This window comes from Terrapene carolina, unplaced genomic scaffold (genome assembly GCF_002925995.2).
Source record: "Terrapene carolina triunguis isolate 2854851 unplaced genomic scaffold, T_m_triunguis-2.0 Scaffold51579, whole genome shotgun sequence".
Lineage (NCBI taxonomy): Eukaryota > Metazoa > Chordata > Testudines > Emydidae > Terrapene > Terrapene triunguis.
In genome coordinates, this window is record NW_020715930.1 from 24380 (window position 1) to 40123 (window position 15744).

Below are 15744 nucleotides of genomic sequence, written 5' to 3' on the forward strand. Positions count from 1 at the left end.
AGGCGCGCCACCTCCTGATAGCTCATCTCAATTGATTGGCCTCTTACAGTTGGTCTGGCTACTTCCACCTTTTCATGTTCTCTGTATGTATAAATATCTTCTTTCTGTGTGTTCCATTCTATGCATCCGATGCAGTGGGCTGTAGCCCACGAAAGCTTATGCTGAAATAAATTTGTTAGTCTCTAAGGTGCCACAGGTACTCCTGTTCTTTATTCATTTACATATCTTCCTAACCAGTTTCGACAGTTCACCCATGGGTCAGGTCAGTCTGAGTTAATTAACTCTTTCTGGCCCTGTCACCTTCCAATGAAATATTATTTTACACTCATAACATCACAGCTATCTCCATGCGACGGGCGTCATGGCTCTCGCTGTCGGGGCTGTCCGTAAAATCCCAGTCCCTCATGCAGGACCTGCCCTTCGACGGCAAGGCCCTGTTTGCGAACCAAATGGACACTCGTCTGCACGGGATGAAAGACTCCCGCACCACCCTGCAGACCCTAGGCCTGTATGTCCCGCCACCCAAGGACAAAACCAGGCCTCAGACCTCGGCTCCCCCAGTTAGGGGCAGATATGAGCCCCCGCCTAAGAGGCCGAGGGAGCAGAGGCGCAGGTCACAGCGCCCGTCCCGTTCGGCCCCACGCCCCAGACCCTCAAAGGGCAAGAGGCAGGGGAAGAGGCGCTTTTGGCTGTTTGCGGGGGGCCACTGGGCCTGTTGCCCGGGAAGCCCCCCAGTTAATAAAGTTGGTGTTTGGCAACCGTTTATCTGCCTTCCGAGTGCAATGGTCCCGTATAATGTTGGACCGGTGGGTCCTCAGTACCATCTCCAAGGGGTACATGTTGCAATTCGCCTTGCCCCCTCCCCACCATCCTCTGTCCCAGGAGGTGCCCGGAGACCCGGAGCACCCCCTTCTTCTCAACCAGGAGGTGGCGCGCCTCCTCACCCTGGGCACGGTGGAGAAGGTACCTCGGGAATTCCAGGGCAGGGGTTTTACTCCCGGTATTTCCTGATCCCGAAGGGGAAAGGCGGGCTCAGGCCCATCCTCGACCTGCGGAATCTCAACCAGTTTCTGGTCTGTTGCAAGCTCCGTTTGGTCTCCCTGGCCTCTATTGTTCCTTCCCTAGACCCGGGGGATTGGTTTGCGGCCCTGGACCTCCAGGATGCGTACTTCCATATCCATATTTTCGAGGGTCACAGGCGCTTCCTCCCTTCCTCGTAGGGCAGGACCGCTACCAGTTTACGATCCTTCCCTTTGGCCTTTCTACGGTCCCCAGGATTTTTACCAAATGCATGGCGGTGGTGGCAGCCCACCTCAGGCGGAACGGGCTGCAAATTTTCCCCTACCTGGACGACTGGCTGCTCAAGGGCAAGTCTCGATCCCAGGTGCAGGCCCAGGTGGAATTCCTCCTGGCCACTTGCAACAGTCTAGGCCTAGTGGTAAACAAGGACAAGTCCACGTTAGTCCCGGCTCAGCGCATACACTTCATAGGGGCGCTGTTAGACTCGGTGGTGGCCACGGCCTCTCTCCCCCAAGACAGGTTTGAGACACTCAGAGGTCTCAGAGCTTCAGTCACGGCCTTCCCCGTGATGACGGCACGGGTGTGCCTTCAACTCTTAGGCCATATGGCGGCATGCACCTCAGTCGAGCTGCAGACTCCTCCGCCCCTGGGACCGCTCGCTGCGATCCCCCGGGGGACCCTGTTACTGCAAAAGCCCTTCTCTGTGGTCCACACTCCCAGGGGTTAATCGCCCCCTGAAACCGTCTCTCTCTGATGCTTCAGCCCACCTGGTCCCCGTCAATCCCTCTTTGTTTTACTGCTCCTCAGTCACTTACTGCAGGAAGCGCCGTCCACGGGGTGCAGTAGATCCCACTGTTACCACCAGTTGTCACGGAGTGTGGGGGGACACAAGGCCCTGCACCCCTGGCTTCCTGCGATTCACCATGAGTCTCAGTCAGCCAGTAAAGCAGAAGGTTTATTTAGACGACAGGAACAGAGTCCAAGACAGGTTTTGCAGGCACAGACAACAGGACCCCCCCCAATTAGGTGCATCTTGGGGTCCCAGGGCACCCTAGCCCCCTTGGGAGGTCAGAGTCCTGTCTGCCTCCCAGCCATTCCACCAACCAGCCCTGAAACTCTCTCCCCTTTGTTCAGTTTCCCGGGCAAAGGTGTCACGTGGCCTCTAACCCCTTCCTGGGTTCTCATGTTACATGCTCAGGTATCTTCCCTCAAGGCCAGTCTCCCATCCCCCAATGCAGACCATCCTAGCCACACTCCCCTGCCTTCCCAGCCAACACCCCCCACTCAGCATTCAAAGACCACATTAAGAACAGTCCCAGTTCGTCACAGGGAGCCCAGCAGGACGGCGCTGGACTTCGCAGTAGCCCTTGCTGGGGTGCAGGCAATGGGGTGGAGGGGGGGGGGGGGTCTGCAGCCACTTCTCCCTTCTGCGCTCTCTGTGGGGTGGATTTAGACAGCAGGAACTCGGGGGTTCTCTGGCCATAGGGAAGGGGCCAGGATGAGCCATTGACCCAGGGTTGGCCGTGATCAGTTGTTGTTATAATGAATCCCTGTGCCTCAGGCGGTGCAGCTCCCAGCTAGACCGCCCTGGGTAGAACCCGGGATATTGGGCTCCAGACCCACAGGCCTCAGCTGTGTGAGTCAAGGGAGCGACTCCAGCAGCTGTCAGCAGTATTAGGGCTCTTGTCCTGCTAGTCACACCCACCAGAGGGCGACAGTCACACACCCCTGCACACACAGTGCTTGTCTACCTGAGAAAGCTGCACACGACGGTGTGAACGGAAACCCGATCTTTAGTTAAAACGGTGCAAACCCCTGTGTAGACATCAGGGCCGGCTCTGGCTTTCTGGCCGCCCAAAGAAAAAAAAAAATAAAAAATAAAAAAAAAACGCGGCGGCCAGAACAGAACAGCAAAAAAACAAAAACAAACCTGCGGCGCGGCCGGAGCCAGGGTGCAGGGGGACTCCCTGCGCTGCAGACATGCCACGGGCAGTGGAGTGCGCGCCCCGGCTAGCAGGGGGAGGGGGAGGAGAGAGAGAAGGGGGGCGGCCAGGGCTTCAGCGGGGCGCTCACCACGCGGCCCCTCCCACCGCGCCCCCTGCCGGGAGGGCTCTGCGCTGCTCCGGTCGGCGGGCAGGGAAGGACGTGGGCTGCCGGGCTTGCTGCAGGGCGCTCCCGTCCTCCGCACCGCTGCCCCCTACAGGGCGGACGGAGCGGAACAAACAAACAAAAAAAGCGGCCGTGCCGCCCTAGGATTGGGCGGAATGCCGCCTCCAACAAGCTGCCGCCCCAAGCACCAGCTTGCTCGGCTGGTGCCTGGAGCCGGCCCTGGTAGACACCTTGTCTACATGATAAATGGAAGTGATGTAGCTGAACTGGCTGTGATTCACATCCCTAGTTATGTCAGTTTGAGTCTGTGTACACACTCTGATTTCAGTTTAAGTGCCCTAGTTTAGTCTGGTGGCACCTTAAAGACTAACAGATGTATTTGGGCATCAGCTTTCGTGGGCAAAAAACCCCACTTCTTCCTTCTTCAATCTGAAGAAGTGGTTTTTACCCACGAAAGCTGATGCCCAAATACATCTGTTAGTCTTTAAGGTGCCACCGGACCCCTCGTCGTTTTTGTGGATACAGACTAACACGGCGATCCCTCTGCTAGTTTAGTTTGACTCATTACTGATTTGTGCTGTGGGCTGCTCTTAAACTGAATTCAGAGCATCCACACAGGGATTTGTGCTCTTCCAATTAAACTGTTTTAAACACACACCTCAGGTTAATCCGGCGCAGCTTTCTCGTCTAGACAGCGCAGTACAGAGCTGTGGCTTCTCCTGCAGGAGACTGGTGGTGGCCGCTCTAGTGCTGTGCAGTGTGATCCTAGAGGAGTGAGATCCATACAGGGCTCTCTCCTCCTCTTACCCCCCCCCGGCAGGTGTGTCCCCCATTCTGCCCCATGGGGATGGGGCGCGGAGTCCCCAGGGCACCAGCTCCTCGTCTGCAGGGAGCAGGGACAGACCTGAAACCATCTGTCCCCAAGTGCCAACATCGTAAAGGCTGCTTATGTCTATCCCCACCGGCACCAGCTGGTCCCTGCACTGGCCTCTCTGGTGTCCTGCCAGAGAGCGAACCGGCACTGAGCGACCCCCCGCCCCCCGCGCCCACCAGAGGAGGCCCCTGAGGTCCGTTGCTGCACCTGCTCTTGGGGGAGACCCAGCTCTCAGTCCACGAAGGCTGCTGGCTCATTACCTTGCACCAGGCTAGACGCTGTGGACAATCTCCCCGAAGGTCAGAGCCCCTTGGGAGCAGCGCGGGGCCCAGCTGCCCTGGGACTGCCCCCGCTGGGCTCCTCTGGGAGTGACGCTGTCGGGTAAAGGCAGGGGGGCTCACAGCCCAATGGGCAGGTTTGGGATTCGCTCTCTGGAGCAGGACCTGCGGGGCAGGAGCTCTGTTCCCCATCTGCTGCGAGCCCCTCTCTGCCTGGCTGCTGGTCTGGGATCAGTCCTGACTCTCCCTCTGCTTCCTTTGTGCAGCGTAACGGGGCCTGGGGAGATCCCAGGGTGAAGAAACCAGCACAGATCGAAGCTCTGCAGCCGCCCATCAGACCCTTCCCGTCTCCTCTGTGGGCCCGGAGTGTCTCTGAGCCCCTCCCTGCTGCTGGCTTTGCAAATTGATGAAATGATTGACACACAGTGTCACTGGACGGACTGATAGTGAATCAAAAAGCGGAGGCATTTTCCTGCCTTTGTGCCCTGCCCCCTCCTGCTGCTCGGCGCTGCTGTTGCCCTGTAGACAATGCAATAGAAACCTGAGCCGTAGCGGCTTGTGTGTGATGTACATGGTGGTGGCTGTAATGTTTCTTTAGAACATTAATGTTTATAATTAATCGCTGTCCTGTTCGGAGCCTGTGGGGCTGTGACCCTCAGCCTCCTGGGGCAGGAATCGCTTCCTGGCTTGGTTTGTGACTGTCTCTAATACCCCTCCCCATTCCCTGTCACGGAGGCCTCCTGTGGTACCTGCCCCAGGCTGAGCCAGCACCAGACCTGGGAGTGAGGCACAGGAGCCGTTTCCGAACACGGCCAGGCCGCCCCTGGCTGGGATAGCTGGGTTCACCCAGCTCCTGTCTCCCACAGCAGGGCTGGCTCTAGTGTGGTGCCATCCTCTGGGCCGTGTGATGGAGCGGGTCAGATTAGCTCATTCTGGGCCCCTCTGGCCTTAACATCCAGAGATCCACCGTCCAGGCAGGACGTGCACCAAGCCCATCGTTAACGGGATGTGGGGCTATCGTTTGGGAGGAAGAGACGTCTGTCAGCTACCCTAGATCTACCCTTACTCTCCATCTTAATGGGATTGCTTCTCTCAGAAAGCAGGGTGAAGGAAGGGGCTGGGTACATACTGTGCTCTCTCTGTGGGGCTCTCAGTGCAGCCCCCTTCAGGCCCTAATGCTCCTGCAGTCTGCACCCAGCCGTGGGAGAGGACAGAGCAACAATCAGTCCCCTGCCCAGTAGCTGTGGGGCTGGGATGTGGAGTTGATGGGTGTGCTGGGGCAAACCCCTGCCAGGGATGGTTTGGGTTTATTGGGTCCTGCCTCAGGGCAGGGAGCTGGGTTTGATGAACTCTAGAGGCCCCTTCCAGCCCCACATTTCTGTGATCTGAACGTGCCTGACCCTGTGTGCGGGGGAAGGGGAGAGCATTGATGAGGTCTCACTTCCCAAAATCAGATTGGGGGGGTCTGGGTAGAGATTAGCAACTGGCCATTAACCTCCATTAACTCCGTGTGTCTGTGGTTTTGTACTGATTGAATACAATAAAGACCTTCTCTTCCATCGCTTGACTGTGTTGATTCCTTCGGGGCTGTCTCTATTCGAGGCCTGCAGTGAATTCTGTTCCGTTTGCCTGCTTCTCCTTGGTGGTGGTAAAAACAAAGGAAAAGTTTGAGCTGCCACTAGCCAGCCAATGCCAACAGGGGCCCACCCAAACCAGCCTGTCAGCGCCCTTTGCTGGCTGGCTAGTGCCGTGAGTGAACACCCTACCTGCCCTAATACTGCTTGTGCTATTGCCACACAACCAAGGAGAGAACTTTTAAAGAGGTCACATGGAGGCAAAGCCTGTCCAGGCAGTGCCGAAGGCCAAGCCACGGGTGGTAGAGAGCCTTGGGTGTCGAGAGTTTGTACTGTACTCAGATACTACAGCAATGGGCAAGGCAGGGGCACCTGGGAGAGGTCTGATGATTGTGGGGAGGGGAGGAAGCTGGGAGCCAGGACTCCTGGGTTCTCTCCCTGGCTCTTGGTGGTGGTGGGTGGAGGGGGCCAGGAGGTGAGGGTGCTGGGTGTCACACACATTGTTACATCTGTAGAGTAAGGTTCCAGGAATGTCACTCTCAGGCCCAGACTGGCTGTTGGGTCCATGTGAAGCTAGGGAAGCAGCAACAAGTGCAGCTGAGCTCCGTGTTCAGCATCTCACCAGGGTTGAGCATCCCGGGCTGTTCCCGTCTCAGCCGCTTTGGCTCTATGAATTACCCCTGGGAGGGGCCCAGCACCAGGGAGGCAGGGATCCAGGCCAAGCTGAGAGCACTTCCTGTTCAGAATATCAAGAGGCAATACATGGGGGGGGGGGAGATTCAGGGTCACGTGCCCCCTCCCCCCAGCCAGGATTTGCTAGCCAGGCCCCTTCCTGCAGGGCCAGATTAACCTTTTGAGGGCCCAGCGCCAAACGTATTTGTGGGCCGCCCCAGGGAAGGCTTGTAAAAGACAGGAGCTCAACACATAAGGCGTCTAACACAGCTGCACAGGTTTATTTAGAATATTTACAAGTTTAAGTTGCAGACGGAGGTGGCTGTGACTAGGGTACCAGCAATGGCAGCCCGAGGGCGAAAAGATACAAGTGTAGACACATGAAATAAATTATAAATGAAAAAATACAAAATAAAACCCAGTGGGTAAAAACAGCTAACAAACGCCAAAGCCCTGGCCAGGTGCTGCTCCCACTAAAAGGGAACCTTCCCCGCCGTCGCCCTTCACATTTCTCACAGGACCTACCAGGGCTTGCATTAAATGTGTGTGTGAAATTGGGGTGGACTTAAAACATTTTAAAAATAAAAAACTGGACCAGAACCCCCCTTCCAGCCTGAACCAGATCAGACCCCTCTACGAAGCGATCCCTCTCGACCCAAACCTCCCCACTGCCTATCAGAACAGGGCTCCTCGCAAAATTCTATTCCTGAACCGCACCCACCTGAATCCCCAGCCAGACACCGCTCTCAGGTACTCCACTCCAGAGCCACCCACTGCTGTGGATCCGCCCCTGTTCTCCTCCAAACCAAACCAAGCCAGGCCTCACCTGGCTGCAGCTTGGCCGGGGGCAGCTCCCTGCTGGCCCGGAGCACAGGTGGGCCAGCAAGTTGATCTTGGAGAGCAGCATCCCCGTCCCGTCCCCCGTCCCCAGGTCTGGACCGGCGCTGCCTGAACTAGCCCAGGTGCCAGCAGCTCAGCTTGCAGCCCCCGGGGTCGGAACCAAGGGGGTGGGGGTGGAGTCGGAGTCCGACTGGTCTGGGGGGGGCGGAGGCCGGGGAAGGGGGACATGAATTGGAGCAGACCCGATGAGGCTGCTCCGCTTAGTGCCAGGGCCCCGTGTGGCACCGGCTCCCCTAGCTCCAGCCGCCAGTAGTAAGGGGAGGGATTATGGACCCCCTCTGAGTGTGGGCCCAGCGTGACGGCACCATTATAAACCCGGTGCTGCCTCCCTGTGCAGCAGCTCCTGGCGCTGGCGAGCTGCAAGCTGCGGCCACAGGGCGAGGCAGCACAAACAGCTGGGAGCTGCAGGGAGAGCCGCTGAGGGTAAGGGGGGGGGTGCGTGGGAGGGGCGGGACTCAAGCTAGTGGGGGGGGGGGGGGAGATCAAACCTTTAAATTGTGCCCCCCCCCTCCACACACACACACACACACACTATCAGCAGGTACCAGCCGTCTCTGCACCAGGTTCGATCATCACTGGGATTCATGGTCTGTTACAGTCGTTTTTAAGTTCATAGCCATTTTTGGCTTCTGTTATACACAACTTTATGAATTACACGCATGTGACAGCCCAGGCTTTCAGCTGCAGGTATTGAAAATCAAGTATCAAAGACTTTTTCATGCACTTTATAAAAATTGTTTTAATATTTTATTTTTTTACAAAAGTTTGATTTTCAAACTGGACATTTTTAAATCTCGGACTGGAATAAAACACTAGAATAAAACAATCCATCTGTCATCTAACATGGTGGCATCTCCCCACAAGGCCAAGTCAGGGTGGTAGCACAGGAGCTATGTGGTACTGTTCACAGACAAGCATCTCGCTGCTCCCTTCTTTCAGATCCTGCGCTGCTCTAGGCCCTGTCTAAAATGTGTACCCTGATTAAAACAACAAAGCTCGGGAGAAAAGTTGAGATGTTCAAAACAGAGCAAAGGATTTAGCCCCACATCGGCCATCCAGTTTAACAGAAGAGGCGCAACTAAATCCCTTGCACTACTTTGAAAATCTCAGTCCTAAACAATATTCCAAACATGGTCTATAAAATGGAGAAGAGAAACTCCGGCCTCTTTGTCGTAGATGATTCGGTTTCTCCAAAATAAATGATAATTGGGGCTGGCTGAAATTCTATATTCCAAACGTTTTTGGACAAAAAAATGACTTGAATCTTCTTCTTTTTCCTTTATGCTGCTTCTCCTGGTGAGGGTCACGACGGCAGCATGGAGAGTAAGGAGGACCAGACCTCCCTTTCCTCCGCAACAGGTGCCAGGTTCCCCCTGGGGGATTCCCCAGCATTCCCAGGCCAGTCAGGAGATAAAATCCCAGCGTGTGCTGGATCAGCCTCTGGGCCTCCTCTTCTTAATCAAAATGGACATTTCTGTGGCAATTGGCTTTTGATAAAAATTTTTGGAAAACTGAAAACACAGGAACAAGGGGGGAAATTGACTTTTGATGGCAACCTGAAAAATTTGTAAGAAAAAGTTGAAATGAATTTTTTTCCCCTGTAGGAACAAAACATTTCCAGATCAGCCCTAGCGCTAATGTCCGAAACAGCCCCCATCAAAACAAACCCCGGCTTGTACAGTTGTTATAGCTATTCCCCGGGGCGGGGGGTTACTTGGCCAGGTCTCTCTGCACCAGTCTGTAGTAGGGCCCCTTGCGCCCCATCAGCTCGGCGTGCGTCCCCTCCTCGGCCACGGCCCCGCCCTCCAGCACCACGATCCTGTCGGCGTTCTCCACCGTCTGCATGCGGTGGGCGATCACCAGCACTGTCCGGCGCCCCCGGCTCAGCACCGACTGGCGGATCTAGGGGGAGGAGCAGAGCCGCGTTACGGTCCATCCGCACACGACACAGACCGGAGACACTCAGGCCGGCCGGGCTCGGAGTTCGGATCCCACCGCCCCCACCACTCACCGCGCATTCGCTCTCCACATCCAGCGCGCTGGTGGCTTCATCCAGGATCAGCACGGCTGGCTGGCGGATCAGTGCCCGGGCGATGGCGATCCGCTGCTTCTGCCCCGCCGAGAGCTGCCCGCCCTTCTCCCCCACGTCTGCAGTGGGTCAGAGAGAAAGAGAGGGGTCAGGACTCCTGGATTTTTTCCCCAGCTCTGGGAGGGGAGTGGGGTCTAGTTGGTTACGGGGGGGGGGGGAGGACATTTCCCAGAAGCCCTTGCAGAGCGGGCAGTGGTGACTCACCTGTCTCAAAGCCGCTGTCCAGCTCCGTGATGAACCCGGAGGCATGGGCTGCTCTGGCCGCCCTGGTGACCTGCTCCTCCCCGCAGCCCCCCAGCCCGTAGGCGATGTTCTCCCGGATGGAGCCGGAGAAGAGGACGGGCTCCTGCCCCACCAGGGCCACCTGCCAGCGAGAGGGAGCGACGTTAGGGGCTGAGACCTGCTCAACTCGTCACACCGAGTGAGCAGCAGCCCAGACCCTGCCCCCCGCTGCCCTCACCTGGCGGTGCAGGTACCGGTGCTCGTACTCCCGGAGGGGTGCCCCGTCCAGCAGGATCTCCCCAGCCTGGGGCTCGTAGAACCGCTCCAGCAGCCCCACGCACGTGCTCTTCCCGCTGCCGTTCAGCCCCACCAGCGCCGTCACCTCCCTGGGGCGCAGCTCGAAGGACACGTCCTGGGACAGTGGGGAGAGTATCAAAGTGCCTGTCGCACGGGGGGGGATCAGAGGGGCTGGGAGCCAGGGGGATCCGGCCTGGGGCTGGGAGCTGGGTTATCCTCTCCCCAGGGGGAAGGGCCTGGGGCTGTGAGCTGGGGGATCCCCTCCCCTGGGGCTGTGAGCCAGGGGTGGGGTGTAGCCGGGGGTAGGGTGTAGCCGGGGGTAGGGTGTAGCCGCCTCGCTGTAGGTACCTTTAGGACCTGGCGGTCCGGGCGGGAGGGGTAGGAGAAGGAGACGTTGTGGAAGGAGACGTGTCCCTGCAGCGACTCCGGCGCCCGCGTCCCGTCGGTGCGCACGGCCGGCTCCCGGTCCAGGTACTCGAACACCTTCTCCGCCGCCCCCACGTTGCTCAGCAGGTCCCCGTACATATACACCAGGGTCTGGGGCCGGGCAGAGAGCGAGTCAGAGGACCAGCCTACACTTAAAAGTTAGGTCAAGCCAGCCAGCTAACAGTCAGGGTGTGAAACACCCCGGCCACTGTAGCTATGGTGACAAAACCCCCGGTGCAGACCCAGCTAGGCCGAGGGACAGTGGGTTCTGTCGACGTAGCTACCAGCATTCAGGGAGGTGGAGTTCCTACAGCGATGGAGAAACCCCTTCCACCGGCTCAGGCTGCGTCTACACCACAGGGCTACGCTGGCATCGCTACGGTGCCGTAGTTACACTGGCAGAGTCTGTTGTGTTGACATACCCAGAGACAGGGAGACAGGTGGATGAGGCAGGGCTGGATGGATGGATGCATAGAGGAGTATGTATGGGGCCAGAGTGTCAGGTGTGTGGAGAGATGGAGGGATGGAAGGGTGGGGTGTGGACTGGTAGATGGATGGATGAATGGATGTTGGGGGCATGTGGGGACAGATGGATGGGTGGTTGGGAGTGAGGATAGATGGATGCACAGAGGATGACGGACCAGTCGCTGTGACCCTATTACGGCCCCGTCCCTGGCGCAGGGCCCCTCACCTGCACGTAGCTGCCCACGTCCCCCTGGTAGAGGATGAAGGAGACCAGGCTGCCCTTGGTCAGGAGCCCGGCGCGGATCTGCTGGTGCCCGCAGTACAGCATCAGCACCTGCACGGCCAGCTGCAGCAGCTGGGGGGGGGGGGGGGGGAGACAAGAGTCATGTGGGGAGCAGTAAGGGGGGTGCCCCAAGCCTGAAATCAGCATCTCTCAGCCCCGCCGCCGGCTGGCTGCATGAACAGCAGCTCCCCCGGATGCCTGGGTCCCCCTCCCTCCACCCGTCTGCTTGCAAAATGCCCTGTTCCCCAGCTCATGTCAGACCATGAACCTGCCTTCCCCGGGTGCCTGGGTCCCTTGTTCTTCTCCAGATAATCCACTGCATCAGGAACTGCCATGCCCGGATGCCTGGGTCCCACTGAGTCACAAAGTGCATTCCCTGGACACCCCTGTCCCTGAATAATCAGCTACCATCCCCTGGGGCCTGGGTCCCCTCTCACTGGCTCCCCTGTCAAATCATGCCCATTTTCCCCGGATGCCTGGGTCCCCTCCCCAGCTCCCCCATCAGATCCAGAACTACCTCCCCCAGATACCTGGGTCTCTTCCCCCACCCCCAACTGCCTGCCCTGGACGCCTGGGTCCCCCTCCCCGGCTCACCCGGCGGAAGAGCAGGTAGAGCGCCCTCTCCAGGTCGCGGCGGTTCTTCAGCCGGTGGGTCTCGGCCAGCGCCGCCTCGTAGCGCCGCGACTCCTCCTCCTCGGTGGCGAAGCTGCGCACGGTCTCGATGGAGGAGACGGACTCACGCACGACCTCGCCGGAGAGCGCCAGGGAGTCCTGGATCGCCTTCAGCATGGCCTGGGGGGCGCGGGGTCAGAGACGTCACATCCCGCCCAGCGCGTCTGGGCTCCTGCATATCCCCGGCCAGCGAATTGCATCCGGGCCCCCGGCATCCAGCCCCGTAACCCGCCTGATGTGGAGCTCTTAGGAGACACTCAAATCTCGATCCTCCAAGAGCTGGGGAATCCACCCATCCCTGGGCCAGCTGGTCCAGTGGCTAATCCCCTCCCTGGTAAACATCTGCCCCTCGTTTCCAGTCTGAATTCGTCTCACAGCCGCCCCCAGACGCTGGCTCATTCTGCTTTGTCGGGGAGAACAGAGCCTCTGCTCCCAGAAATCTGCTCCCCGGGTGGGTCCTCACAGACTGGGATCGTTACCCCTGAACCTTCCCCTGGATAAACCGCATAGCTGGAGCAGTAGCGTAGCTGGGGGGGTGCAGGGGAAGCAGCTGCTTCCCCTCAGCACATTTTCCAAAAGCGGCGCCTTAGTTAGGGGTTACCATGGCGCCAGCGGGCGGGGCCCACGCTCCGCTCTGAAGCTTGGCCTGCCGGGATTAGACACAATCAAGGGGATTTGGGCTCCGAAGTGCCTAAACCCCTTTTGAAAATGAGACAAGCTCCTAAATCAATCAGGCCTTGCAGGGCTGAGTGCAGTGACACCTAAATACCTTTAAACATCTCAGCCAGTGCTCCAGGAGTCTCCACATTACAAGGCAGCTTTATACAGCCCAGGGTCATGTCCGCCCTCTAACCACAGCATCACACAGAGCTGCTCATCCCACGTGACCTCTCTCTCCTGCCCAGTCACTGCTTCCTAGGACGGAGCCCCCAGCCCAAGCAAGGGTGACCCGCATCGCTGGCTCCGAGGTGTCTGACCGGGCACTTGGCTGTGTGATCTGTATTACAATAGGGCCCTGCAGCTGTCCTGGCCCAGGTGCCCACTGCGCTAGGCACTGTACAAACACAGCACAGAAAGATGGGCCTTGCCCCAGGGAGCTCACAGTTCGGTTTGAATGGGCCCAGCTCACCAAGGACCCCGCTCGCGGTGTGTGACTGATCGTCCCCATCAGGACCCACCGCCCCCATCACGGTGTCACCTGCAGACTAACCAGCCTGGGGTCTAACTTGCCCCCCAGATCCGATAACGACCCTGCACAGCACTGGGGGGAGAACAGCCCTGCGGGACCCTCCAGAAACACCCCACTGGAGGGCGACCCTCTCTGGGATCAGAGAGGGGAACTTCATAAAGGGACTGGTCCCCTGCCCTGGGGCTCTGGGACACCAGATCCTGGGAGGGGGATGTCTCCCCAGGATCAGGAGGGTAAGGGGTGGTCTCCCCAGACCTGTACCTGGTGGCGGGCATCATAGACCTTCTCAGCAGCCATGGTGAGGGGCATCTCGATGAGCGTGAGCAGCGTCAGGCGCCAGGACAGCCCCAGCATGAAGCCGTACAGCCCCAGCGCCTTCACCAGGCTGCGCAGGAAGATGTTGGCGTTGGCCGGCACCGAGCGGCTCATCATGGTGGTGTCCTTGGAGAGGCGCGAGGTCAGGTCCCCTGGGGGGCAGGGGGAGGGGGAGACATGGTGAGACATGGATCTGCCCAGAGAGGGGTTCCCAACTCTGTGGGGGTGGGGGCTGCAGGGAGCCAGATGTGGGGGAATGACGGGAAGAGCAGATGGGGGGTAAGAGGGAGCAGATACCTGTGTGGGGAGATGAGGGGACATGGGGGGTTGGGGGTGCACTGGGAGGGGAGCGAGTGCCAGTTGGGGGGAGCTTGGAGTAGGGGACACCAGAGGGTGCTGTGGGGGAGGGGATGCCAGTGGAGGGGGAAGCTGGGGGGGAGGGGATGCCGGGGGTGCTGTGGGGGAGGGTTTGGGACCCACCTGTTTTGACCTGCTGGAAGAAGGCCAGGTCCTGGTGCACCAGGGAGGAGAAGAGGAGCTGGCGGATGCGGATGTTGAGCCGGGAGAGCGTGAACATGAAGAGCCCCCCACGGCAGCCAGCAGCCAGGGAGCTGGGGGACAGACAGACAGACAGATGTTCATTCTGCTAAAGGGTTATCCTGTAACCCATCGCACGTCCCCCCACTCCCCCTCTGTTGGGAGCTGTGTGGGGGTGATGGGGGGAAATCACCCCCCCCCCCAGGGCTCAGGTCCCTTGAAGAGCGCAGTGCAAGGCCTGGGGGGTCTCCCCAGGGGTGGGCATCCCATAGAGACACTGGGGGGTCTCTCTAGGGCTGGGAAGTCCCATAGGGGCCCTGGGGGACTTTCCCCAGGGCTGGGAGTCCTGTGAGGGGCACTGGAGGGCTCCCCCTGGGACTGAAGGCCCCGTGAGGGGGGCTCACCCCGGGGCTAGGGGGTCTCACCTGCCGAAGGAGGCCAGGCACATGAGGCCGATGGCGGTGGAGAAGGCGTCAGGGTCGTAGGCGCTGCCCAGGATGTCGATGACGCGCCCCGTGTAGTAAGGGATGAAGGTCTCACCTGCCACAGAGACATGGGCAGCATTGGAGGGACCAGAGGCCCAGAGAAAACAAGGTCTCCCCCCTGCCCTGGGCCCCCCCCTTCCCCATCACCCTGTATCACACCACTGGGCCCGTCCAGCTCCTGACCCACATATCCCATCGGGGGTCTGGGCATCCTGCCCACTGGAATTCCCACCCCGGGGGTCCGTGCCCCCTCCCTGCCCCACTCACCGATCACAGCCAGGGTGAGAAAGACGAAGGCCCCGGACAGGACGGGCACGTCGGGCCGGGACAGACCCACCAGCCGGCGCAGGGTGGCCCTGGACTCCCGCTCTGTGTCCTCAGCGCCGGGCCCCCCAGCCCTGTCCCCCTGCCCCAGGGCCCCCCAGGTGAGCTGGGCCAGCCCCACTGCCCCATAGTTCATTAGCAGCCAGGCCCAGGGGGCGCCGGCCAGCAGGGCGGGGGGCACGTCGGGCAGAGGCAGGCAGCGCCGCAGGGTGAGGTACAGGGGGGGCAGCAGGCACAGGGCAGCCAGGGCCCTGCGGGGGGACAGGCAGGGCCGATCCGGGGCCAGCAGCCCCCAGGCCCCCCAGAGCCCCAGGAAACGGACAGCAGCCTCCAGCCAGGTGGCCGGCAGCCCCAGGGGGGCCAGCGAGGGGGCGCCCCAGCCCAGCAGGGCCCGCAGGGCCAGGTCGCAGAGCAGCAGGGGGCAGCCCAGACGCAGGGTGAGGGGCAGCGCCATGGTGGCGACAGGGCCTGCGGAGAGAGAGCAGAGGGGAGCAGTTAATCCAGGGGTTCGTGCACCGACTGACCCCCCCATGTCCCTCAGCCCCCCAATTTCCAGCTTGCCCCCAATTCATCCCCTTCCCTATCCCTATCTGCCCTACTCTCTGCATCCCGATCCACCCCAGTCCCACACCCTGATCTACCCCAGGGCTCCCCACAATCCAGCCCCTAATCTGCACCCCCAAATGCTGACACCCACCCCTGTATTCCCAGCCCTCACCCGCTGCCCCCATCCCAACCTGCCCCCAATCTCCAACCCTGGTCCAGCCCCCCCCCCCCCCAGCCCATGGGGGGTCCCATTGGGGTTAGTGGTGGGTCTCCACAGAGGTGGGCATCCCATAGAGACACTGGGGGGTCTCTCCAGAGCTGGGAGGTCCCATGGGGGCCCTGGGGGACTTTCCCTGGGGCTGGGGGCCCCTGAGTACGCACCAGTCAGGCTGGGACCCGTCCCCGCCTGCACCAGTAACAAACTGGCGGCGCTGGGTGGGGACGCGCCGCCTGCGGAGGGAATCCAG

The 15744-nt window shown here is 59.8% G+C and overlaps 1 protein-coding gene across 1 annotated transcript; it reads right to left on the minus strand.

Moving 5' to 3' along the window:
* Positions 1-8215: 8215 nt before the first annotated feature.
* Positions 8216-15193, minus strand: LOC112124014 (antigen peptide transporter 2-like). Its single transcript, XM_029914457.1, has 11 exons — positions 14675-15193; positions 14348-14462; positions 13866-13996; positions 13332-13537; positions 11804-12001; positions 11153-11281; positions 10384-10572; positions 9977-10150; positions 9721-9880; positions 9439-9575; positions 8216-9329 (listed from the first exon to the last, which is right to left on the minus strand). Exons 1-11 carry the CDS (start codon positions 15183-15185, stop codon positions 9138-9140), a joined length of 2142 nt encoding a protein of 713 aa, XP_029770317.1. The 5' UTR covers positions 15186-15193; the 3' UTR covers positions 8216-9137.
* Between the last annotated feature and the right edge of the window lie 551 nt (positions 15194-15744).